We start from the raw sequence: 27116 nt of genomic DNA on the forward strand, positions 1-27116 counted from the left end.
GTATTGGAAACTGAGGATGTCCATCAGTTGGGGAATGGTTGAACAAGTTGTATGTAGGATTGTGGACTACTACTGTGTTATAAGAAATGATGTGAAGGACAACTTAAGAAAGTCCTGGAAAGACCTACATGAACTGATACTAAGTACAGAACCATGAGAACATCGTACACAGAATAGTTATGAATGATTTAGCTATTCCTAGCCATACAGTGATCCAAAGGATTCAAAATGAAAAATATCATCTGCCTCCATAAAAATAACCGAAAAAAATAATGGAATCTGAATTCAGACCAAGGCATATTATATTTCACTTTATATCTTCACTATTCCTTCATTTGTTTGAGTTCTCTTTCATAAAAGGACTAACATGGAAAAATATTTTATACTATAAAATGTATAAAATCTATATCAGATTTTTTGCCATCTTGGGGAGATGAGGAGGAGAATGTGAGAATTTGACTCAAACTTAAAGAAAATGAAGTTTAAAAATTGTTTTTTTTTCTGTAATTGAATTAAAAACAAAATATTAGTAAAATGATTCTAAAAATAAATATATTTCCTCTTAAACTTTAATCTTGTTCTGGTAGTACTCCTGAATATTGTCCCCTGACAGCTTCAACATGTTTGATGCCTTTGGTGTACGAAACAATGGTAGACAAGTGACTTCAGTAAATCAGTAAATTCCTGGAGTAATGAAGAGCCTACCCTCCTCTCAGCTCCTTACCTGAGCTCATGGATCTAAGAGCCCCAATAATAAATGGGAGTCCTTTCTGATCTGGATCACTATTCCCATAAAACTTGTATATTAACTTCCTCATTTTCCCAGGAAGACAAGTCCCCAAATTATCCCATTTGTCTTTGCTGCCCATCTACCCCCATACCCAAAAATCTACTTACATGTATTATAGGCCTTCTTATGAGACAAAATCTCGACCACATCTTTCTTTTTAAAGGGCTCAGGTGCAAGTGTTGGCTCTGGAAGAGAAACTGAAAGATTTAATCACAGGTAAGGTTGTGACTGGTTTTCTCCAGCATTGTAGAGGAGAATGAGAAATAGGTACTGAGTGAGCCTGAGAGACAAAGCTCTCAGCCACATCTCTGAGTGATACTGGAATTTGGGGAATTCTGAGCTCTCCACAGCTGAGCTGGAAAAACAAAACAACAGATAAGAACCACAGACCTATAAGCCAAGTTTCCTTTTATCCCCACTCACTCTTCACTTCATTTCTGATCAAACAGGCCAGAAGGTTTCTCTCTTTAGCCCAAGTATTCCTTATAATCATAGAATTACAGATCCTATCTAGACCTGGGAGGAGCTTCTAATCATCAAGTCTCATTTCTTTTTTTTAGATGAGGAACCTAAGGAGCATTTTAATTCAGGCCCTCTAATTCAAAATCTAAAGCTCTTTACACAGTACCACACTCCCTGGATTGTTGCCATTCACTGAAGTTTTGGAGAATTTCCTTTGTATCCAAGTAATTTCCCCCATATTCTTTGTTGTTTAGTTGTGTCTGACCTCTTTGTAATCCCATGGACAATATACTATTCATGGGGTTTTCTTGGCCATTTGGTCATTTCTTTCCCCAGTGAATTAAATCAGAAGTTAAGTGACTTGCCCAGGATCACACAGTTAGTGTCTGAGACCACCTTTGAACTCAAAGTCTTCCTGTCTCCTACCCCAGTGCTCTATCCATGGAGCCATCTAGCTGTCCCACATTATTAGGGATACAGAAAAGCTCTTTTGCAATCCCTACAGATAATCATATTCAGACTAATCAGATCAAGTACTATAAAATTCCCCTCATCCTCACTTCATCCCACTCTGACCTGGGACAAAATGGAAGTCACTTTAATATATTCAAATATATGCAGTCACAGAATAATTAGAGCTAGAGGGGCCCTTAGGGATCATATATTCCAATCCCCTCATCTTGCAAGTGCAGAAATTGAGGTCTAGGAGGCATTATGTCTTATTCAAAAATATCACAACAACAACAAACAAAAACAGCAACAACAAAGGCAACAAGAATAACAACAATAAGAAAGACAAGAACAACATGGACAACAACAAGAAGAACAAGAATGACAACAACAAAAAGAATAACAAAAACAACAAGGACAACAAAGACAAGAACAAGAAGAAGTTTTGAGAGCCGAGCCTGTAGTTTCCCAAAGTCAGGGGTCCTTTTGACTAAGTGGAGTGGTCAGGCAAATAATGAAGAGGTGAGAGACAGCTGAGTGCTCAGACCTGTGCTTAGGAATCACATAGCTGTTCTGCCATGCACGGAGTTTGCATTTATTTTATAGCTTCAGTGAGTACATACTTTTCTGGCACACAATTTCATTCTCAACATACATGTTTCCATAGAACCTAACAACAGACATGAAGCCTAAGAAGATAGTCAACAAAACATTGTTGCTAAGTGCAGGGTCAGAGGGTAGAATAAACATGACCCAGATATAGGTTGGGGAATTTAGAGCACAGATTTGCCAAACTTTTTTATGCCTAGAAAAGAGGGCCCTATTTAAGTGAATATATAAGAATCCTTAGGTATAATTTTATAAGTGGGTTCTTCTGGTAATATTCTGGGGGGACAGAGTGGAACATCTGTATTAACTCTGCAAGCATGTTGCTTTCATCTATTTTTCCTGGGGCCAAGTAAGAATAATAATCATAGCAATTCCAAAATTAAGAGGATGTTAATAAGGAAAATCACTTAGGGGGGGTTTCAGTGGATGTTTCCATCCTTCCTGGGGGCTGCTTTGCAGTCCCCAGTTTCCACGTGTGACCGTGTCAAACAGTGTGGTCTTTGATGGCTCCTGGCAAAGAAGAACAATAGTAAGAACAACAACAAGGGCAACAATAACAAAGAACAACAAAAAGTATAACAAGACATGCAAAGAACAATGACAATACATGCAAAAATATGGTAAATCTTCAGTTACCTGAGAACTATCATTGTAGGAGGTACTAGATTTGTTTGGGCTAGCCACAGAGGAACCAATGGGTGAAAATTATAGGACTCTGAAAAGCATTCTGTGACCCAATCATTCTGGATGGCAATTTAGAACTATGCCATAAGGGCTTTAAAAGACTGCCTTTTGATCCAATCATACCATTGTTTGGTTTATACCACAAGGAAATAATAAGGAAAAGGACTTGTACAAAAATGTTTATAGCCATGCTCTTTGTGGTGGCAAAAAATTGGAAAATGAGGGGATGCGCTTCAATTTGGGAATGGCTGAACAAATTGTGGTATCTGTTGGTGATGGAATACTATTGTGCTCAAAAGAATAATGAACTGGAGGAATTCTATGTGAACTGGAATGACCTCCAGGAATTAATGCAGAGTGAAAAGAGCAGAATCAGGAGAACATTATACACAGAGTTGAATACACTGTGGCACAATTGAATGTAATGGACTTCTCTACTAATAGCAATGCAATAATCCAGGACAATTTTGAGGGACTTATGAGAACGAACACTATCCACATGCAGAGAAAGAACTGTGGGAGTAGAAACACAGAAAAAAAACCCCAACTGCTTGATCACATGGGTAGATGGGGATATGATTGGGGATATAGACTCTAAACTATTACCCTAGTGCAAATAATAATAATATGGAAATGGGTCTTGATCAATGACACATGTAAAACCTAGTGGAACTGCCTGTCAGTTTTAGGAGGGGGGAGGGAGGAGTGGAGGGAAAGAACATGAATCATGAAACCATGGAAAAATATTCTAAATTAATTAATTAAATAAAAATTTTCAACTCATTAAAAAAATGAATTACATTCTGGAGGAAAATTAAATTTGGACCAAAACTTCATTTCATATACCAAGGTGAACTCCAAATGGACACATTATCTAGTTATAAAAGGATGTATCCTAAACAAATAGGGAAGCAAGGAAAAATTACCTCTCAAATCTAGAGAGGGAAAGTTCATGACTAAACAAATAACAGATAAGATCACATAAGATAAAAATGAATAAGTTCCCATATAGAAACTGCTACAAAGTTCCTGTCAGCTCTACCTTTATAATGTCCACTTCTTTCCTCTAACACTGCTACCTCCCTGGTGTATGCTCCTATCACCTTCTAGCTGGACTACTAAAATCACCTGCTGGCTGGTCTCCATGCTTCAAATCTCTCTTCCCTTCAGCCTATCTTCCGTTTAGCTGTCAAATCCTAAAGTACAAGTCACTTTTATACTCAATAAACTCCAGTGGCTCCCAATCACCTCCAGGATCAAATAAAAAAAACCCTATTTGGCTTTTAAAGTCCTTCATCATTAAAGCAGCTTTAAGTTTCCATCTCACACTCATCAGACTGGCAAAGAAGACAAAGAGGACATTGGATCCTTCCTACCTTTTCATTCAGGTGTACCTGGCTCCTTTCCACATACTCTTTGATCCAGTGACCCTGGTCTCCTTGCTGTTCTTCACAATGAAAAACAGCATCTCCCCACTCTAGGCATTTATTTCCACAGGCTGTCCCTCATTTCTGGAATTCCCTCCTTCCTCATCTCTGCCTCCTGACTTCTTCCAAATCTCACCTAAAATCCCACCTTTTTCCAGAAGACTTTTCTAGTTCTTCTTAATGCTAGTACCTTCTCTCTGAGATTACTTTCCACATATATATGTATATACATATACATATGAGGGTAGGAATTGCTTTTGCCTTTTATTATATTCCCAGAGCTCAGCACAGTGCCTGGCACCTAGTAAACACAATAGATGTTTGTTGAGGGGCAGTGAGGTGACTCAGGGGGAGAACCAAGCCTGGAGATAGAAAATCTTGGGTTCAAATCTGGTCTCAGATACTTTCTAGCTGTATGACCCTGGGCAAGTCATTTAACCTTAATTGCCTAGACTCTACCACTTGTCTGCCTTTGAACTGATACCTGAGATCCATTCTAAGACAGAATATAAGAGGGTTTTTTTTAATGTTGGCTGACTGACTATCTGAATACACAGCTATGCCTCATCATCCCCAAACTTGTTATTGACTCTATTGTCTTCTACATGATAGACACCTATTTTGAATCTTAATTTCCATAGAACCAGTTTCCTATAGTATCTAAACTCACCACTTTCGGAGACAACACAGACATGTACTATTGCCATGCTAACTCTTGCTTTGTCTTTCTTCATTAGAGACTCCCTGAAAGGTCATCTCAGGAAGAATAAATCACATAATAATTAAGCTGGGAACAGATTTATTGGCAACTGTGCCAAACCTCAAAGTGGTCAGAGAGCCTTTGTTTTAGATAATGGTTGCTATCATACAGATTGCTTCAGTTTCTTAGGTAGAGTTCACCTCCTATTAATTAGTAACAGCAAAAATTGTTGATGTGTGTACCCGTCCTCCTGCTCAGAACAAAGTTAAGAAGGGGTCAAATTCTATTCATTGGCTTACGAGTCACTGCACCTGGTAGGTACAAAAACATGGTAAATCTTCAATTATCTGAGAAGTATCATCGTAGGAGATTACTAGATTTGTTTGGACTAGCCACAGAGGATAGCCTTAAAGCCAATGGGTAAAAATTATAGGAATCTGGATAGCATTCTGAAAAAAAATTAAATTTGGTCCAAGACTTCATGTCATATACCAAGGTGAACTCCAAATGGATACATTATCTAGCTATAAAAGGACACATCCTAAACAAAGAAGCAAAGCAAGGAAAAAATTACCTCTCAAAACTATAGAAAATGAAAGAGTTCATGACTAAAGAAATGACAGATAGGATAACATAAAATAAAATAGAATAATTTTAACTATGTAAATTTCAAGAGTTTAAGTACAAACAAATCCAATGTAACATTAGAAGTTAAAGGTAACAGAAAAAAATCTTTGCAAGAAGTTTCTCTGATAAAAGTCTCATATCCAAAATGTGTTAGAAATGGATTCAAATTTATAAGATTGAGGGCCATTCCCCAATAGATAAATGCTCAAAGGATGTGAAGGGGTAGTTTTCAAAAGAAATAATCCATGCCATATAAAAATGTTCTAAATCAACTCATTATTAGAAAAATGCAAATTAAAGCAGCATTAAGTTTCCATGTCACACCCACCAGACTGGCAAAGAGGACAAAGGCAAAAAACAACAAATTTTGAGGCTCTATGGGAAAAGCAAACACACTAGTGTATATTGGTAGAGCTATGAATTAGTCCAGCCATTCTGGAAAATAATTTGGAACCATGTCCCCAAAGTTACTCAATTAGGTTTACTTTTTGACTGAGTTATTTCACTAGAATATACCACTTCTACATCAAAGGGAAGAAGAGAAAAAAGAATCTAGATACATTCAAAAATATTTATAGCAGCTCTTTTTTTTTTAACAGTACCATACTGGAAACAAAGATGATGGCCTTCTATTGGGGAATGGCAAAAAAAGATTATGGTATATGAATATAATGGCAATATTATTGTGCCATAAGACATCATGAAATTGGTAGTTTCAGAGGAAAGTAGAACTCTTTAAACTGATAAAGAGCAAAGTGAACAGAACTAGAAGGGCAATTTATACAATGACATCATTATAGAGAAAAACAACTGATAGACTTTAGAACATTGACTATTGTGACTTGAGCAAAAGCAGGAAATCACCAATTGTTAAAGTTTAGATTTGAACCAATTATTCAAATGTTTGTATGTTTATAGTGAAGGACTGATTATTTAGGATTCCTTAACATGGCTTTGCTTAATGACTTTAATAAAGGCTTCTAGAAAGCAGATATTTTAGCAGAAAGCAGGTTTCTTCTTTCTTACATCCCATACAGACCATAAGATCATACCTAAAGCACCACTGATAATAAACCTAGGGGTAGTTTGCCTTAAGCTTGCTTCACATCAAATTAATTCGATGGAAATAAATAGCCTTGAGTGCTGAACTAGCAAAATCTAAACCAGTACAGTAACAGTACACTACCTCATTTATTCAGTTCATCTCAGAGGAGAGGTGGTTAAAAGCCCTAACAGCACCTCATCAGATCCCAGAGGTTCTTTGTAGGGTGGAATAGAGGTTGACAGTCTGAGAGCTTTGCCTTTTGTCTGTTATGATAAATGACAAAATCAAGATCTAAAAAGACTTTAAGTTGGAATGCTGGACCAAATCCAACAAGATGAAATCTGGCAGAGAGAAATTCAAAGCCCTGCTTTTTAGATAAGGAAAGAAATCATCCTGACAAGTATGTGATGGGGCAACATAACTAGACAGTAGTTTGTATAAAAGCCATAAAGATTTTGGTTGCCTGGAAGATCAGCATGGGCCAACAATGTGATGTGGCAGCCAGAAAAGCCAGAAAAAGCTAATGATATTTTAGGCTACTCGAATAAAAGTTTAGTACCCAGATCAATGGAGGTGATATTCCATTGTATTCTGTCCTGATCAAATCATATCTGAAATATTGTGTTCAGTTCCAGTTGCTGGGGGTCTAGGGGGGTAGGAGTGGTAATTAAATGAAGTCATGTCCAGAGAAGGGTGACCAGAATTATGAGGGGTCTGGAAACAATGGCATTTGAAAAATCAGGATATTTAGCCTAGAGGAGAGAAGACAGGATAGCTCTTCTTATAGTTGAAGGACTAACAGTATGAAAAGGATTAGTTATATTTGACCTAACTTCAAAGCATAGCACTAAGTTAGAGGAAAGCAAATTATGAATCAATACTAGGAAGAACTTTTAATAATGACAACAGACTAACAATGGAATGATCTATCTCTATAGGCAGTAAACTCCCCATCACTGGTAGTATTTAAGTAGATACCAGATGACCACCTGTACTGTACGCTATAGAAGAGATTCCTCCATGATTGGGAGATGACTTCTGGGGTTCCTTACTAGTCAGAGTCCAAGATTATATGCTCCAAGGAGGGTGACCTCAAGTGAAGACCCTATGGTGAATGAAGCTTCTCATAGTAAAATTGAGTTTATAGGAATATAGGATTTAAAGATATAAGACCTTAAACATCCCCTAGTCCAACGCTGTCATTTCACCAGTGAGAAAGGATTTGTTCAAAGTCATATAAAAGGAGTAAGTGGTGGAGCCAGTAGTTGAACCCAGGTACTCTGACTACAGCCTTGGGATTCATTCAGCTTTTCACACTGCCTTCTCTTATGGTGTAGACCTCATGCTGTTGTCCCTACCTGGACCTCTCCCCTCCCTACTTAAAACTGTTACTGTTGGTCAGTTTGTTTCAGTCACATTCGATTCTTCATGATCCCATTTGGGGCTTTCTTGGAAAAGATACTGGAGTGGTTTTATAGATGAGGAAACTGAGGCAAACAGTTAAGTGATTTGCCCAGGATCACATAGCTAATAAGTATATGAGGTCAGATTTGAATTCAGGAAGATGGGTCTCCTTGATTCCAGGCTGTGCCACTTAGCTGCCCACTTAAGATTAACCCATCCTGGGGGCAGCTGGGTATCCCAGTGGATTGTGAGCCAGGCCTAGAGATGGGAGGTGCTAGGTTCAAATCTGGCCTCAGACACTTCCCAGCTGTGTGACCCTGGCTAAGTCACTTGACTCCCATTGCCTAGCCCTTACCACTCTTCTGCCTTGGAGCCAATACACAGTATTGATTCCAAGACAGAAGGTAAGGGTTTTTATTAAAAAAAAAAGATTCTCCCATCCTAAATTATCCTCTTGTCCCTGTGCCTGCTCCTCAAGATGATGGCAAGCTAATCAACTAAGATGTGTTATTGGTGCCAAGATGAGAATAAGCTATGCTAACATATAAATTTTTACGCAGAGCCCTTCAGAGTCATAGTCACTTTAGCCCAAGGGAGGGATTCTCTCTAATCAGAATTTTAGATTCTATGGATCTGATGAATCTGGAACTTTTTGGACCCCAGAAATCATCATTACAAGTACTGTTTAAGTACATACTGTGGCCTGGCCAGTTCAATTGGAGCTTCTGCTGCTTAATCCTCTTATTAGCCCTGAAGAGCTCTTCATTAGGGCAAAAGGTAATGCACATGGCCAGATCACCTAATGGGGAGGCACCCTGCTTCCCTACATTTCCCTCCAACAAGGTTGGGAGCATCCCTTTTGCTCAGCTGCATCTTTAAAACTGGCCACACTGGGCTAGTCCTCTCTCTTTCCTGAGTGTTTATTCCTACTGTGTCCCAAGGGTGATGACACAGCTCACACACTGTGCAGGTACCATGAAATAAGCTAGGAAGGGGGTGAGGAGATACCTTCCTCCTCTTCTCTCTTTATAGGTCCTGTGGCTCGAGGTATCTCTCTACCAGTGTTGTTTTGTTTGCCTTTCTCCATTTCAGGTAGAGAGAGTAATAACCACTGGACCCAGGAGCTCCAGCCAGAGCAACCTAGGTGCCAACCAGCACAGCAGAAAAGCCTTGGGAAGCCATGATGCCTGGGGCTTGAGCCTAAGGAGAATTCTGAACTTGAAAATTAGGATAGCACTTTATAGGAATGGAGGTAAACTGTGAACTTCATCTCCTGCCCTTTCCCAGAGAATGAGGTGGTATGAGGTGAACTGAGGGGAGGGGAGGTATATAGAGGACAGAGATCAAGCTTCGAGGTATAGAGTATGTTTGCATATTTTAAAATTATACTTTTGAAGTAAATATTTCTTTGTAAAAGCTAATCTGGAAAAAGCAAAATGGAACTGAGGCGCAAGGGACCTCCCTTTATGCTTGGAACACCAGCAGTGGGAGCTGGAGCCAGTGGCAGAAAGCCTAGACATCCCTAATGTTCTTAAGTGGTACCTAAGAACCTTGGGAGAGGGATGAAATACAAGTCCCCTTGCTTTGGGGCAGTGAGTGCCAAGGGAATTCATGTTACATAGGGTGCAGAGGATTATGATGCTCCCTCATCCTGCCAGTCCAAGATTTGTATCACCCACTCCTACCCCCAACCACTGCCGAAAATGCTTCTGTTGCTCCAGGCTACATCCAGAGATGATGGAGCTAGCCTGGCCATCTCCAATGAAGGTGAGTTTCAGAAAGGCCCTTTATGTGTGTCTATTTAGATGCAGTTACCAGCATCTTCCCAGACTGCTGATCTCAGTCTCCTTACATGTGCATGCCTGGTACCAACAAAAGCAGCTGACCCAGAAGATGTAACTGACCTTGGGCTCCCCCAGTCCCTGTTTGCTTGTGTTTAGTGACACAGTTGGCCCAAATACATCCAGTAGTAACATGATTATTAATCTATGAGTGAATATCAATTTCTAAATATAAGATTATAATAACAAAACCTCATATTTCTATAATATTTTACAGTTGATGAATAACTTTCCTCATAACAACCTTATGAGAAAAGTAATGCAAATACTGCTATTCCCTTTTTATAGATGAGGGAACTGAGGCTAAGGGATTTCTCAAAAATCTCCTCATCCCCATCTGTAATAACAGTGCTGGAACCAAAAGGAACAGTTGAATAGCCTTTCATTCTCTACTCAGGCCACCCCTCTCAAGAGTAAGTGTCTGAGGTCCCCCCCCAAAAAAGGATTCTAAGTTGTTTAGTTAACCCAGGGAGCCCTTTCCAGACAGTTTGACAAGAAGCATCTGTTTTCTCCTGCTTCAGAGACTCCCTACCTGTATCCATATCTTTTCAAGTATGTCGGGTCACTTACTTGCTGGTTTCTGGGTCCCAAAGTGGAGCTCCAAGTCTAAATATTTCACCATGTCATTCAGTTTGTCATAATCCGAATCTTCCCCAAGCTGTAAGAAATGGGGGAAAGGCAGGAGAGGAAGTGGTCCCATGGGTAACCACCATGGGATATCATGGGACACATTTGTTCATTGATTGATTGACAGGCATTGGAGCTTCCACACCTCAATGGAAGTTAGAAGGGCTTGAGGGAGGGAGGGAGTTATGTTTATGATAATCAGTGGAACCTCTCAACTGTGGGTGACTGATGTGATAGAAATTCTCAAAGTCAAGGGAGAGGTATGGCGGTAACACTGGATTCAAAGAGGAAAATGTACAATGGAGAGGAATTTCGATGAATGCAAGGAATGAGCCACATGAACCCTAAGAAAGCATAGCAGCTGGTTTTGAGGGTACTACATGACATAGACTCACCAAACTGTCAGAGCTAGTAAGGACTTTGGAAGTTGTCTAGTCCAAGCTTTGTCCCAACACCCGTTATACACATGCAACAATTGATTCGAGGAAGGTCAAAAGACTTGGACAAACCAAGTACTTAGCAGAGCTGGGACTCAAACCCAGGGTTCCTAATTCCTACCGCTGTGCTTCTATCCCCTAAGGGTGGGATACTCTAAGACAAATGTAGCCTTCTGTGAATCAGGGCAGCTTTTTTTACTTCTCATGTTTGTTGGTTGTTGTTATTCAGTTGTGTCCAACTCCTTGTCACCCCATTCAGGGTTTTCTTGGAAGAAATGCTGGAGTGGTTTGCCATTTCCTTCTCTAGCTCATTTTACAAATGAGGAAACTGAGGCAAGGAGGATTAAATGACTTGCCCAGGGTCACAAAGAGTCTTAATCTCACTGTCAAAATGTTGGAGAGACTATATCAGAACCTGTAAAATCAATCTATCCAGGAAGACATCTTGACTACATGTTCCTGAGATGATTCTTAGGGAGAGACCTCATTAGTTTATATTTGTAGGGGGTGCAAAAGAACTAGACAATTAATCTAAGCTGCTCAGATTCCTGAGGATAGCAACCCCCCATGAGAACGTACCTCAAGTGAAGTTCTGGAGGTTCTTCACAGGTGACATCTGAGGTAGCCCCCACCCCAGCTTCCTTTTCTCACTTCCAAACTGGGGATAAAGCAGTCCCCTCATAAACCAGATTTGCCCATCTCTAGCCACTTCGATCCCCACTGGCTTCTTGCAAAAGCCTCCTGGGAGCTGGGTCTGCCCACTTACCTGGCCCCATATAGTGCCTTCTGAGTTCTCCACCTGCTCCCACCGCAGGCGCTTGACACTCATGTGGTTGGATTCGCTTCGGCGATGGCTGAGTCCTCGGTGGAGCAGTGGGGGAGCACAAGGGACTGGTGGGGGAAGAGGTGGTGGAGGAGGGGGAGGGACTTGGTGGGAGTGGGCCCCAAGGGGCTTGGCCAGTGTGGCCGGGTTATGAGGGCCATCGAGGTTTCGGGGGGCCGCCGGTTTGGGATCATGGAATTGGAGGGGGGGCGGAGGAGGGGGGCTGAGAGGCGGTGGGGGGATGTGGTCAGAGATGGAAGAATAGGTCAGGGAGCTGCCCTCCTCACTGCTACTGACATACTCGCTGACGCTGCTCAGGTCATTGGTCACATAGCTCCCCTGGTCATCGAGGAAACTCATCTGTTTGTGATAAAGGAAGAGAAAAAAGAGGCAGAGGTCTGAGTGGGGCATCGAAATAACAAGCCAGGGTGAGCAGGAAAGTTGCCACATCGGAGAAATAGCATTTCTATAGAGCTTGACAATTATTAGGTCATTTGATCCTCAGAACAATCTTGAGAGGTAGGTGCTATAATTATCCCCATTTTACAGATGAGGAAACTGAAGCAAATAGTCTCCATTCACAGGATCAAAGAATGTCAGAGCTGGAGAGGACTCGGAAAACAGGCAGTACCATCCAACCCTGAATGAGAAGCCCTGCTCTGGTATTCTCAGCCTCAGCTCCACACTTATGGATTGTCTGGGCTTCCACCTCCAGAACCAGGTTCTGATCCAGTTTTGAAGCCTTTCCTCATGGTCACCCTCCCCTTGCTGTGCTCTCCTCATATGTGGGGGCACAAGGGACCATGGCATGGGCACAGACAGTATGACCAGGTCTGTGAAGAGTGAAACTATGAACCCTCCTCCTCTATGCCCTTATGGGGTCGCCAGGCTTCCTTTTCTTTGGGGCCTAGATCTGTGCTTTCATCCATGTAGGAAACTCCTTCTCCTAAGGCAGGTCAGAACCTTTTCTTCAGCTTCCCCTCTTGGAGATGCCTAGCGGCCACTTAGGAGTTAGGTGACTTGCCCAGGAGCACCCAGCCAGCTTATGCCAGAGGCAGGATTTGAACCCAGGTCTTCCTGACTCCATGATGCTTCTAGGACCATGGTCTAGAATAAGGGATGGGGAGAGGCTCACAGTCCCATTGTATTCTGCCCTGGTCATGACCTACAGAGAATATTCTGTCTAGATGTGGGTATTCTATTTTAGGAGGTACAATAACAAATTGGGGTTCCTCCAGGGTAGGGATCTGGGATGAGAAAGGGATGCAAAATCTTATTCATAAAAGGATGCACTAAAGTAACTTGGGAAGAGAAGACTTTGGAAGGACATGCTAGCTGTTTTCTTTCTTTTTCTTTTTTAATTTGATTTTTATCGTCATGCAAACCCATTTCCATATTGATCATCGTTGTAAGAACAAAGTCATACGTAGCCAAAAGCCCAAACGTGCTAGCTATTTTCAAGGATCCATTAATATAGCCCAATTAGCCCAATTAGCCACGATCTCCTCTGACTTTAAGGTCCTTGAGAATGCCTGCTCTGAGGCTGGCATCCAGAGGGATTCCCGCCTCTTCATGCCAGTCGAGCCAGGAGCTGCTTCCTGCCTCCATCCCTCCGGCATGGGGCCCATCCAATTCTCACCTCTTCATAGTCATTTTCTGGGGTGAGAAAGTCGTCAACCATGGTGACGCGGGCACCCAGCTGGGCACTGAGAGCATCCAGGAAGCGATCTGTGTCCCGATTCCGAGGTGGTCTTGAGAAAGTGAAGAGTTTTTTCCTGCAGGTGGGGGGGCTGGGGCTGCTGGCCATGGCTGTGAGCTGGGGCGAAGGAGCTGGGCTGCTATCCAGGCTGACGTAGGGATGAGATTCTGTGCTGCTTGGGGAGGGGAGGCTCCCAGGGCACGGGTGATAATAGCAGGGTTGGGGGGGAAGAGGGTCATTCGGCCAGGAGATGCTTGGCCCAGACTTCCGGGACCCTACAAATGAAGTACCACAAGAGGATTGGGTCATTCACACTTTCATTCATTCATTCACTCATTTGAGTCAATTTGGTACAGTAGAAGGTAGACATGGAATCTGAAGAAAGAGGGTTGCACTTGTAGTCACGGGGCATACGTTTTCCCATTTCTTAACTGAGTGGTTATTGCATCTCAGCCTCAATTACCTTTATCACAAGGTTACTATGAGGATTACATGAGAAAGCATATAAAATCCTACATATGTGGAAGTTATGATAATTTTGTGGGTTGTAAATTATAATATAATTATGCATTCAAAATGGTCACCAAATGCTTACTGAGTTCAAGGCACTAAGCATACGAAGGTGGGTGAGATAAAGTCCCTACCTTTGCAGAGATGACAGTCGAGAAGAAAAGAAAACAATAATAATAGCTGGCATTCATTGTTCATAGAGAACTTTAAAGTTTTCAAAGCACTTTATGAATATTGGATATATATGTCTACATGTAGTATACACACATATAAAAAAAATCTCCTAACAAAAACCCTGAAAGGGGAGTGCTACCACTATTAGCTGTAAACCTTAAAATTTCTTAGACTTATGAATGTTGGAAATGGAGAAATTTCCAACATTCATAAGTCTAAGAAATTTTAAGGTTTAAATATATCAGTCTTTTAAAGTGATTTCCTTGTCACATAGCTTAATTTGTATAGGTAAGAAAACTGAGGTTCAATTACCGATATCCCAGGATTATTGTGATTTACCCAGGATTACACCACTAGTAAGTGCCCAAGGCAGGATTCAATTCCATGCCTTCTTGGTTCTAAATAAAGAAATCAAACTGTCTACCCATTCTGCCATGCTGTCTCTTATTTATAAAAATAAAGTTTTCACAAATATCTATAATACAAAATGAACTAAAATAAATACAGCAAGAGAAGACCCAATAAAGCCCCAAGGGTTTAGAGGAGAGTGGGATCACTTCCAGCTTTCATATTCCTTCAATCCTAGGCCTGTCCTCTCCCAATTCAGAGGACTGACAGGTCAAAAACCAGGGCAGAAATCATTGAATGAGAAGTGACAGGGACAAACAGAGAGAAGTAAAGAACTGGGAGTTACGTGAAGATTTGTTTTTGGTGTCATCTTTAACTTGCCATGAGCCTGTGAGCATTCCTTTTACCCTCTGTGGTTCTACCTTCTCTCCTACCCATCAGGAGGCAATATTTGATTTATAGAATCTCAGAATGGGAAAGGTCATCCAATCCAGATCCATTTCTACCTCCTGTCTTCTTCAAAGTATATACTAAGAATGACTTATACAACATCCATAAAGGGTTCTATCATCAAGTATGATATAATATAAAAAGCACTATATTTGGAGCCAGAAGAATTGGGTTTGAATCTTGGCTCTGCCACTTCCTGGCTGTGAGACCTTGGGCAATTTCCACACTGTCTGGACCTCAGTTTCTTTAACTGCAAAATAAGGAAGTTAAACTAAATGATCTCGAAAGTCCTTTCCAGCTTCAAATGATAGTCAATCAATAAACATTTATCAAGCACCTATGTATCTAAAGCTATGTTAAACACTAGGGATACAAAAATAACAATGAGATAGTCCCTGCCTTCCAAAACCAAGAGTAATGATGTGCCTGTTCCTTCTCCCTAATGTGTCTACAACCCAGTTTCATTGGGATAGTAGCCCCTGTCTACAGTATTCTCTGTGGGTAGCTCACTACACAACACAGTTAACAAATTTTAGTTAGAATTTGAACACAGTTCTCCTGACTCCAGATCTGATGTTCTTTCAAATATTGCATCATTCCTTCAAAAAAAAAATGGCAAGAAGATATAATAGTAAAGCTTACAGAGGGATAAAGTTAATTCCTTTAATCCCCTCCCTAACCTGTCTGCTTGGAGGACCCGACTCAATAAGGGAGCGGGAAAAAAAGCTGCTCTTCATCTCCACCTTTCTGACACTTGAGACAATGGGTTTACTAAAGTGATGATGGGTGATCTGAGAACAAGAATGGATAGTTTGACATCTTTCTAAGTGAATAATTACTCATCAAATGGCCTAGAAAACACAGCCCTTCCTCCAAGCCAGAGCTTTGGGATTGGGAACAAGAAGAAAAAGAAAGGAGAAAAACACGAGAAGAGAAAATCAATTTCTTTCCTGGCTTAAAGTCCTTTTTTTTGTTTTTGTTTTTTTTGTTTTTGGTCTGTGAGTGGAGATCTACAGCAAGGAGGGGATGCTGCCTCATCTCAGTGCTAAGGTAAGAGCAACCTAGTGTTAGCACTCATGGGAAGTAAATTCACCTGAGTCCAGGGAGTTGATGTAATTATGTGTGATTTCTTGTGCTGGGAGATGGGGTTAAGGCAAGCCTTCATCTTCATGGAGTCTGCTTACAGCTAGCTAGCATGATGAGAGAGTCTATCTTAGGAGGAATGAGAACCCTCTTTGAGAAAGCGGTGTAGATTTGGTGTTTCTGAGGCCTTTTCTTTGTTTTTAATTCCTCTGTGGTAAAGTCTTATGTGCAAGTTGTGTAGTGAGCTACCCACAGGGAATACTGAAAGTTCTAGGAAATGATGACTCAGTGTCACTAAGTCAGTAACAGCAGTGCCTTGAAAATATCTCCTGAACCCTTTCCTATATACACCTGGATCAGAAGTAAAGGAGCTAGGAAGGATAGGAAGAAACGGTAGGTAGATAGATGTTAGCCCACTATATAGAAATACTTCCTAATTGTAATTATTTAATTATAACATATTATAATTAAATGATTATAATTTATAATTATAAGGTGTCTAGGAATGGAAATATCCTTCCTTGGAATGGGGCACATTAGTACATTTTTTATAACAGGAGGTCCTCAAGCAGAGGTTGGATTTTCTTTCTGTTTTTTTTTAAGTATTTCTTTATTTTTAAAATTAATATTCTTTTCTTTTTAAAAGTTTGAGTCCCAAATTCTTTCTCCTGCCTGCCTCTTTCCCACTTGAGAAGGCAAGCAATGTGATAGCAATTATACATGCGAAATCATGCAAAACATATTTCCATCTTAGCCATATCACAAAAAAGCAAGAAAAATAAAGAGAACTATACTTCAATTTGCACTCAGAGCTTTTTAGTTCTTTCTCTGGAGGTAGATAGCATTTTTCACCATGAATCCTTTGCAATTGTTGTTGATCATTGTATCGATCAGAGAAGCTAAGTTTTTCACAGCTGATTATCATTACAACATTGTTACTGTGTACAATGATCTTCTGGTTCTTCTTGCTTCACTTTGTATCATTTTATACAAATCCTCCCAGGTTTTTCAGAAAACATCTCTCTCATTATTTCATATAGTACAATAGTACTCCATCACAATCATATGCCAAAACTTGTTCAGCCATTCCTCAATTGATGGGTAGTTCCTCAATTTCTAGTTCTTTGCCAGCATAAAAAGAGTACTATAAATATTTTTGTACATATAGATTCTTTTTGATCTCTGTGGGATAACTATTTATTTTTTAAGCCCTTACCTTCCACCTTCGAATCAATACTACATATTGGTTTCAAGGCAGAAGAGTGGTCAGGGCTTGGGAATGGGGGTTAAGTGACTTGCCCAGAGTCACACAGCTAGAAAGTATCTGAGGTCACATTTGAACCCAGGACCTCTTCTCTTTAGGCCTGGCTCTCAATCTACTAAGCCACCCAGATAACCCCATACTTTTCAAAGAAGGTTGTTCATGGGCATCAATTTTGGATAAAGGTTGGTGTAAACAACCTTTGAAGTCCTTTTCATTATTGACATTCTACAATATGAATGCAAGTTGAAGGGGCCTATAGACAACTCCAAGGGAACCCTGATGAAAAATGACATTCACTGCCATAGCACGCACTAGTAGAGTCTGAATGTAGATTGAAGCATATCATTTTTCACTTTATTTCCTTCATGAGTTCTTTTGTGTGTCTTTCTTTCACAACATGATGAATATGGAAATATGTATTGCATGATAGCACATGTATAACCTATATAAGATTACTCGTCCTCTTGGGGAGGAGAGCTGGGGGGGAGTGAAGGAGGGAGAAAGAATTTGAATTGCAAAATATCAGAAAACAGATGTTAAAAATTGCTTCAAATAATTGGGAAAAATGTGATAAAACTATTAATGGAGAGGAAAAAAATAAAGGCACTTACAAACTGCAACCTATCGTTAAAAACAAATTATTCTTTAATAATAATAAATATTTTAAATATTACTATTATGAAATAAAAGGGAACATATAAGGCATCTTTTGACCTAATAGAGCTGGACTAGCAGCATTCTAAGAAAAACAAGGACTAAGGATAGGATTCTTCCCTCCCTGCCCCATCCTTGCACCCCCCCCCCCAGCCTACACACATACACATAATGCAAGGAACAGGCGCCCACATACTAGGAGGGCCAGACATAAAATACCTGGGATACTTGGTGGTTCAACCACTGGGGGAGAAGCTCTGGGTTTGGATATACTTCCCATTTTTCCTTTGAAGCTACTACTCAACCGAGTTTCTAGCTCTGCATAAACAGCCGACATCTGCAAGGGAGAGAGTGGCTCATCAGGAGCCTGGCACCACAGACTTCATTTTCATTAGCGTTCCTGTCAAAACTTACTACTCAATTCATTTTAGACTTGGACAGATATTCTTGGCTGGGGTTCTTGTAGACTGGATTTGCCTGAAGGACAGCATAAAGACATAATTCAGGCAAGGCCAGGCCAGTGCGGGTGGACTGGGGAGTATGTGAGCTATTTAACTAGGTGGAGGTCTTCCCTTCTGGTTCCTGGAAGAGACCCCCATTTACAATTCTCTTGATCATTCTGTTTCCCCTTCCTGGATAATAGAGAACACCAGTCCTTGTTATGTGCTCTCAGCATTCAGATACCCATAAAGAAGAGAGGAGAGAAAGAAAAGGATAAGATGGTCATGGGGGTGGTGATGGGGACAGTAAAGGGAAGGAAGGAAAGAAGGAGAGGGGAAGACCAAGAATGAAGATAAGGAAGTTAAAAATTCAAATTATCTCACGGAGGGTGAGGATTTGCAGGGGAGGAAGGGAAGGAGAGAATTTGAGACTCAATATTCTTTGGAGAATGTTGGAAACTGTTTTTACATGTAATTGGGGAAAAATAAAATTGAAAATTCAAACCATTTTAGGATTTGGGGTTTCTGGAAGGGATGTGCCATCACCAGCTTGGCGTTCTCCAGCGGTCAGAGAGATAGGGATTTCCACACTTTCGCTGGGACCTACTGAGAGAAATAGGAAAAAGTTAAATGTTCAGTATAATATAGTACAAAAAGTCCTGAACTTGGAGTCTGAAGACCCAGGTTCAAGTCTTATGTCTTCCACATAGTTGCTCTGAGCCTCAGTTTCCCTCTCTATAAAACAGAGCTTATACTACTGGCACTATTTGGCTTTCAGAGCTGTCGTGACAAAAATACTTTTGGTAAAGTGTAAAGATCTATAAAAATGTGAACACCTATTGAAAAGAAGCTTTGGAGATGAGGCATGGCACTGGGATTTGTGATGGACCAAATGCCCAGGCAATAGGGTTGAGAACTTAGCTAAGAGGACTTGGGCAACTTTGTGAGCCTAGGAAAGGGGGGAAAGAAGTAGGCAAGGAGGGGAATATAGCTAATGAGGATATAAGGGGAAAGTATAGGAGGGGGAGGAGGGTGTTTTAGTGAGCCACAGATTCTGTGCCAGGTTTCCCATCATACTTCAGTGACCAAAGAACAGTGATGAATAACTTGTTTATCTGTTCCAAGCTGGCTATCCCACAGTGCCAGGCAATGAGAGGAACAAGTGAGGGGGAAGGGTAGAAGGCAAAGGGCCTTTCTTTACCCACTCCCTTCCTTAAGTACTAAGATCTAGTCCAGTCCATGCCTAGGAGTTGTGCTGGCACTCCTCAGATCTTTCAGGCACAGGATCTCTACTCTGTTGGCTGTCACATTGTCTCTTTCCAGTTTTAGGCTTCTAGTCTTCCAAGGATGACAGGACCACCTCCCCTATCAAGCTGCTCCTGGCACTAGGATGTTTGTTATAGCTGCATAAGGAAAAGCAAGGAGGGGAAAGGACCTTCAAAGGGGTCCAGGACCCAAAATGTCTCATTTCTCCTTTGTCAGAAAAATAAAAGGTCCCTTATAGCTCCTTACCTCCACTATTGACTCCCTCTGAACCCTGATTTCTCATACTCCCCCGGCATATGGAGGCCACTCGAAGGGAACTCTGAGGTCTCTCCTCTGTGTCACTCTCTGATGTAGCTATAAGAAAACTTAGAGTTATGATTACCAAAAAAACCTTAGCGGTTAGGATCCTAGGATCTTCTTCTTCAAAAAAAAAAATTAATTTGTTTGTTACATTAAAGTTCTCAGGCATCTCCCTCCATCCTTCCCTCTCCTTCCCTCCCCAAACTAGAGAAGACAACACTGATCAAAGAAAGTATGTATATATAAACTGTCTTGCTTGTTTTTATTTTTTCAATTCTTTCTCTGGAGGTGGACATTCACAAATTGTTCCTTAAATAGTATTTCTGTTGCTATGCATAATGTTCTCTAGGTTCTGTTCATTTCACCCCTCATAATTTCATGTAGGCATTACCATTTAAAATTAATATGCTTATCATTTATTATGGCACAACATATCCTATCACAATCATATTTTTTAATATCACAATCAATTGTTTAACCATTTCCCAATTGATGGGCATCCCTTCAATTTCTAGTTCCTTGACACCATCAAGAGAGCTACTACAAGTATTTTAGAATATATAGGTTCTTTTCCTTTTTCCCTGGTCACCTTTGGAAACAGACCTAATAGTGGTATTGCTGGATGAAAAGGTATATATAGTTTTATTACTATTTGGGTATAATTCCAGATTGTTCTCCAAAATGTCTGGACCCATTCACAATGCCACCAACAGTGTATTAGTGTCCCAATTTTTCCACATTTCCTCTAACATGTGTTATTTTGCCCTTCTGTAATTTTAGCCAATATGATGGCTATGCGATGATATTTCAATGTTATTTTGATTTGCATTTCTCTAATTAATAATTATTTGGAGCATTTTTTCCTTTAACTATATATGACTTTGATTTCTTCATCCAAAAACTCTATTCTTATCTCTTGACCATTTATCAGTTGAGGAATGGCTCATATTCTTATGAATTTGACAATATTCTTTATGTATTTTCGATATGAGACCTCTAAGAAACTGTCCAATATGATTAGAGTTTTGATGTTAAAGGTTCACTCTACTGCAGATATGAATAACATGGAAATAGGTTTTGAACAACGATACATGTATAATCCCATGGAAGTGCTTGTTGGATTTGGGGGGGAAGGAAAAAGTGGGGTGGGAAAAAGGGGGAAGGTGTGGATCATGAATCATGTAACCACAGAAAAATAGTCTAAATAAAAAGAGAGAAAAAAGAAAAAAAAAGAAATTGCCTATAAATTGATCTTTCTTCTGAGAGTCTTCTCAAATCTAGTGCGTAGGTTATTTGGTAGTTACACTCTCAACAATACCTCCCACTGCTAGGTTGAGGCCATGCTTGATGAGAGTACAACATATCTAGGTGGCCCCAGTCACCTGACCATCTGTCATGCCTTACAGAGACACACAGACAGACAGACACACACAGACTCACACACCACCTCCACTTCCACTCCTTGCTCTGAGAATGGTAAACAAATCAAGACCACTGGTCATTGCTTCTGGAAAGAGCATACCCACAATTGTTACCTACTTATCAACACTTCTTGCCCATTCTCTTCTCTGGCTGTTGTCTCCCCTCATTGGAAAGTAAGCTCCTTGAAGGCAGAGATCATCTTTATATCCTTGCCTATTTCTGTCCTGGCTTTTGCCTCTGTATCTCCTGTGTACTTAGCATAAAGCCTAGCACAAAGTAAACACTTATCAATAAAGGCTTTCTCATTCATTCATACATATGCCAGAAAGCAGACCGACATACCACATTCCCCAACAGGACACGATGACCAGTCAGCAGATCCCCTGGAGGAGTAATATCCTAGTTAACTTAATTTCAAGTGGAACAAACTGAACCCCAAAGGGGAACACTAAGACTTCTCTCTTTTTCAGAAGACAGCTACTCTTTCTTCAAGAGGGAACTGGGAGAAATAGGGAGAAATTAATTTGCCTGGGAGTATAACATTTTTTTCCATAGAAAGTATGATGTGTTTTCCTAATATGGAGAAGGTGAAATGATAGTTAATGAATATAGTACCAGGCATTCTAGTAAGTGCTAGCAATACAGAGACAAAGAATCTCAACTCTTGAGGTTATATTTTGCTGAGAAGGAACATATACACTAATAGCTAAATTTAAAATATATATAAAGTAGGGAACAATGCGATAACACAGCAGATAGAGTGGCAGGCCTGGAGTTGGGAGATCCAAAGTTCAAATCTAGCCTCAGACACTTTCTAGTTGTATGTGACCCTCAGCAAGTCACTTAGCCCTATTTGCCTAGCCCTTGGCCTCCTGTCTTAGGACATAATGTAAGAGTTTTATCTATATATATTTATGTATATATGTGTATATTATATATAAAAATATTTATAGAGAGAGTAATTGTGGGGGAAAGGAGATTAACAAGTATGAGAAAACTGGAACGGTTCTTTTCATAATATTTACAGGGCATATTGAAAACCTTAAAGTTATATAAACTATATATATTATATATATATGTATACACACACACACAGTGGGACTTCATTTTACTAGCCACTATGTTCCACAACCCTTTGTTAAGCTAGAAATCATGCACAATAGCAAACCCTGTTATTTAATAACTATTTCTTATGCAAATATATGTAAGGACTTAATGGTTTTTCTTAGGCTTATCAGAGCTACCAACAACACTTTATAATTAATAACTAGACTTAATGAAACAAAGACAAGCGTTGGTTTGATGTAGACATGACTTGTGACAAGTGAGAACTCTAGATTGATGCAAGAGCTAATGTTTGGCATAAAACAATATAATGACACACATTAATGCTTCCCAGGCAGAATGACTGTGATTGGGTGAACTGCTGTGAGATGTTATACCACTTTGGAAAATGGTGCAAATTTAGCATGGAATTAATTATTTTTATTTTATATGTTTTTCTGCCTTTATTTATTGTTAAGATCGCCCATTGAGGACTTCCGGTTAAGATGGCGGCTTAGAGAAAGCTGAAGTTCAGATCTCCGGAAAACCCTTCCCGACCGATCTCAAACTAGAAGCTCCTAAGGCGCCGAAATTCAAAACGATCAACAGCACAGACCCTGGGAACCCTCCTCCTGGACCTGGACCCGGTTCAAAAGGTACGGCTCCCCTTAAAAGCCAGAACCCGAGATCCCTCGGACCTCAGGGGTAGGAGCGCAGAGTCCAAGGCTCCCGGAAGCGGCAGCCGCGCCGGGCTCAGAGAGCAGGGTCTGAGGAACAACAACCCTCAGGGTCTTCTACCCAAGTCCCAGTCCGGGTGAAAGTTACTGCCTGGGGCCTCCGCTGCAGAGAGCTGGTCAAAACAACAGCAACCCTCAGGGCGGGCAAGACAGCCTCACGGGCTGGATCCTGCTATCCAAGTCTCAGTGAAAGTCTGTGCTCTCGGAGCTTGGGGAAGCGGCAGCCCATCCCCCCGCAGGCCGACGAAACAGCCTCACGGCCAGGGATTCTGAAGGCAACTTCCGGAAATCGAGCCAGGGGGAGAGTGTGGCCTCGTGGTCCGACCCTTCCATTCCAGTTCCAGTGAGGCATATTCAGTTTAACCCAGGGAAAGTCATAGAACCATCTGCCCAGGACTAAAGCCTCTGAACACCAGACAAAGACAAGAAAAGCCAATCCTCCACATTCAGAGATGGAAAACTCCACAGAAGCACAGAAGCCCCAAAATACCAAGAAAAATAAGAAGAAAGGGGCGACTTTGGACACATTCTATGGAGCCAAAATACAAAATACAGAGCAGATAGAAGATAATATAAAAGAAAATGCTCCAAAACCTTCCAAAGGAAATGGAAACTCTCCACAAACCTATGAAGAATTTGAATCAGAAATGACCAAAAAGATGGAAGCCTTCTGGGAGGAAAAGTTGGAAATAATGCAAAAGAAATTCACGCATCTACAAAACCAGTTTGACCAAACTGTAAAAGAAAACCAGGCTTTAAAGGCCAGAATCAGGCAGCTGGAAGACAACGATCGTGTAAAAGAGCAAGAATCAATAAAGCAAAGCCAAAATACCAAGAAATTAGAAGAGAACATAAAATATCTCACCAACAAGGTGATAGATCTGGAAAATAGGGGGAGAAGGGATAATTTAAGAATAATTGGACTCCCAGAAAAGCCAGAAATAAACACCAAACTGGACATGGTGATACAAGATATAATCAAAGAAAATTGCCCAGAGATTCTAGAACAAGGGGGCAATACAGCCACTGACAGAGCTCACAGAACACCTTCTACACTAAACCCCCAAAAGACAACTCCCAGGAATGTAATTGCCAAATTCCAAAGCTATCAAACAAAAGAAAAAATCCTACAGGAAGCCAGAAAAAGACAATTTAGATATAAAGGAATGCCAATCAGGGTCACACAAGACCTTGCAAGTTCTACGCTGAATGATCGTAAGGCATGGAACATGATCTTCAGAAAGGCAAGAGAGCTGGGTCTCCAACCAAGAATCAGCTACCCAGCAAAACTGACTATATACTTCCAAGGGAAAGTATGGGCATTCAACAAAATAGAAGACTTCCAACTTTTTGCAAAGAAAAGACCAGAGCTCTGTGGAAAGTTTGATACCGAAAATCAAAGAGCAAGGAATACCTGAAAAGGTAAATATTAAGGAAAGGGGAAAAATGTTATCTTCTTTTACTCAAACTCTCTTCTATAAGGACTACATTTATATCAACCTATGTATACTAATATGTGGGGAAAATGTAATGTATAAATAGGAGGTAAAGAAAGACCAAATAGAATAATGGTTCTCACACAAAGATTCACAGGGGAAGGGGAGGGGAAGAAAACTCCTATAAGAAGGAGAGGAAGAGAGGGGGGGGGGGGGCTTACTTAAACCTCAATCTCAGGGAAATCAACTCTGAGAGGGAAAAACATCCAGATCCATTGGGATCTTGAATTCTATCTTACCCAACAAGGGTAAGGAGAAGGGAAAACCAAGGGGGGGAGGGGGAGAGGGAGAACAAAAAGGGAGGGAAAGAGAGGGGGGAGGGGGAGGGAACAAAAGGGAGGGACTAAAAAGGGAAACATCAAGGGAGGGGACAAGGGGGACTGATTCAAAGTAAATCACTGGACTAAAAGGTAGAGCCGAAGAAGAAAAGGTTAGAATTAGGGAAGGCAATCAAAATGCCAGGGAGTCCACAAATGACAATCATAACTTTGAACGTGAATGGGATGAACTCACCCATAAAACGTAGACGAATAGCAGAATGGATTAGAATCCAAAACCCTACCATATGTTGTCTTCAAGAAACACACATGAGGCGGGTTGACACCCACAAGGTCAGAATTAAAGGATGGAGTAAGACCTTCTGGGCCTCAACTGATAGAAAGAAGGCAGGAGTGGTAATCATGATATCTGATAAAGCCAATGCAAAAATAGACCTGATCAAAAGGGATAGGGAAGGTAATTATATTTTGTTAAAAGGGACTCTAGACAATGAGGAAATATCATTAATCAACATGTATGCACCAAATAATATAGCACCCAAATTTCTAATGGAGAAACTAGGAGAATTGAAGGAAGAAATAGACAATAAAACCATACTAGTGGGAGACTTAAACCAACCATTATCAAATTTAGATAAATCAAATCAAAAAATAAATAAGAAAGAGGTAAAAGAAGTGAATGAAATCTTAGAAAAATTAGAATTAATAGACATATGGAGAAAAATAAATAGGGATAAAAAGGAATACACCTTCTTCTCAGCACCACATGGCACATTCACAAAAACTGACCATACATTAGGTCACAGAAACATAGCACACAAATGCAAAAAAGCAGAAATAATGAATGCAGCCTTCTCAGATCACAAGGCAATAAAAATAATGATTAGTAATGGTACATGGAAAACCAAATCTAAAACCAATTGGAAATTAAACAATACGATACTCCAAAACCGTTTAGCTAAAGAAGAAATCATAGAAACAATTAATAATTTCATCAAGGAAAATGACAATGGCGAAACATCCTTTCAAACCTTTTGGGATGCAGCCAAAGCGGTAATCAGAGGCAAATTCATATCCCTGAAAGCTCATATTAACAAACAAGGGAGAGCAGAGATCAATCAATTGGAAATGCAATTGAAAAAACTCGAAAGCGATCAAATTAAAAACCCCCAGCAGAAAACCAAATTAGAAATCCTAAAAATTAAGGGAGAAATTAATAAAATCGAAAGTGATAGAACTATTGATTTAATAAATAAGACAAGAAGCTGGTACTTTGAAAAAACAAACAAAATAGACAAAGTACTGGTCAATCTAATTAAAAAAAGGAAGGAAGAAAAGCAAATTCACAGCATTAAAGATGAAAAGGGGGACAGCACCTCCAATGAGGAGGAAATTAAGGCAATCATTAGAAATTACTTTGCCCAATTATATGGCAATAAATACACCAATTTAGGAGAAATGGATGAATATATACAAAAATACAAACTGCCTAGACTAACAGAAGAGGAAATAGAATTCTTAAATAATCCCATATCAGAAATTGAAATCCATCAAGCCATCAAAGAACTTCCTAAGAAAAAATCCCCAGGGCCTGATGGATTCACCTGTGAATTCTATCAAACATTCAGAGAACAGTTAACCCCAATACTATACAAACTATTTGACATAATAAGCAAAGAGGGAGTTCTACCAAACTCCTTTTATGACACAAACATGGTACTGATTCCAAAACCAGGCAGGTCAAAAACAGAGAAAGAAAACTATAGACCAATCTCCCTAATGAATATAGATGCAAAAATTTTAAATAGGATACTAGCAAAAAGACTCCAGCAAGTGATCAGAAAGATCATTCACCATGATCAAGTAGGATTCATACCAGGGATGCAGGGCTGGTTCAACATTAGGAAAACCATCCACATAATTGACCACATCAACAAGCAAACTAGCAAGAACCACATGATTATCTCAATAGATGCAGAAAAAGCCTTTGATAAAATACAACACCCATTCCTATTAAAAACACTA

At 40.2% G+C, this 27116-nt stretch overlaps 1 protein-coding gene across 14 annotated transcripts in view; it reads right to left on the reverse strand.

The window, feature by feature from the left end:
• Positions 1-27116, reverse strand: part of GRID2IP (Grid2 interacting protein) — a 208483-nt gene that overhangs the window by 30106 nt on the left and 151261 nt on the right. For 5 of the 14 annotated variants that reach the window (XM_056805865.1, XM_056805875.1, XM_056805871.1 and 2 more), the window contains 7 exons: positions 20061-20168; positions 19054-19154; positions 18328-18445; positions 13566-13900; positions 11870-12286; positions 10610-10697; positions 898-987 (listed from right to left, as the gene is read on the reverse strand). In XM_056805865.1, the coding sequence (XP_056661843.1) occupies positions 898-987; positions 10610-10697; positions 11870-12286; positions 13566-13900; positions 18328-18445; positions 19054-19154; positions 20061-20168 (1257 nt within the window). The remainder of the gene's footprint in view (positions 1-897; positions 988-10609; positions 10698-11869; positions 12287-13565; positions 13901-18327; positions 18446-19053; positions 19155-20060; positions 20169-27116) is intronic. The other 9 variants (XM_056805868.1, XM_056805878.1, XM_056805874.1 and 6 more) reach the window with 3 other exon arrangements.

Source organism: Monodelphis domestica, chromosome 7, assembly GCF_027887165.1.
Source record: "Monodelphis domestica isolate mMonDom1 chromosome 7, mMonDom1.pri, whole genome shotgun sequence".
Taxonomy (NCBI): Eukaryota; Metazoa; Chordata; class Mammalia; order Didelphimorphia; family Didelphidae; genus Monodelphis; species Monodelphis domestica.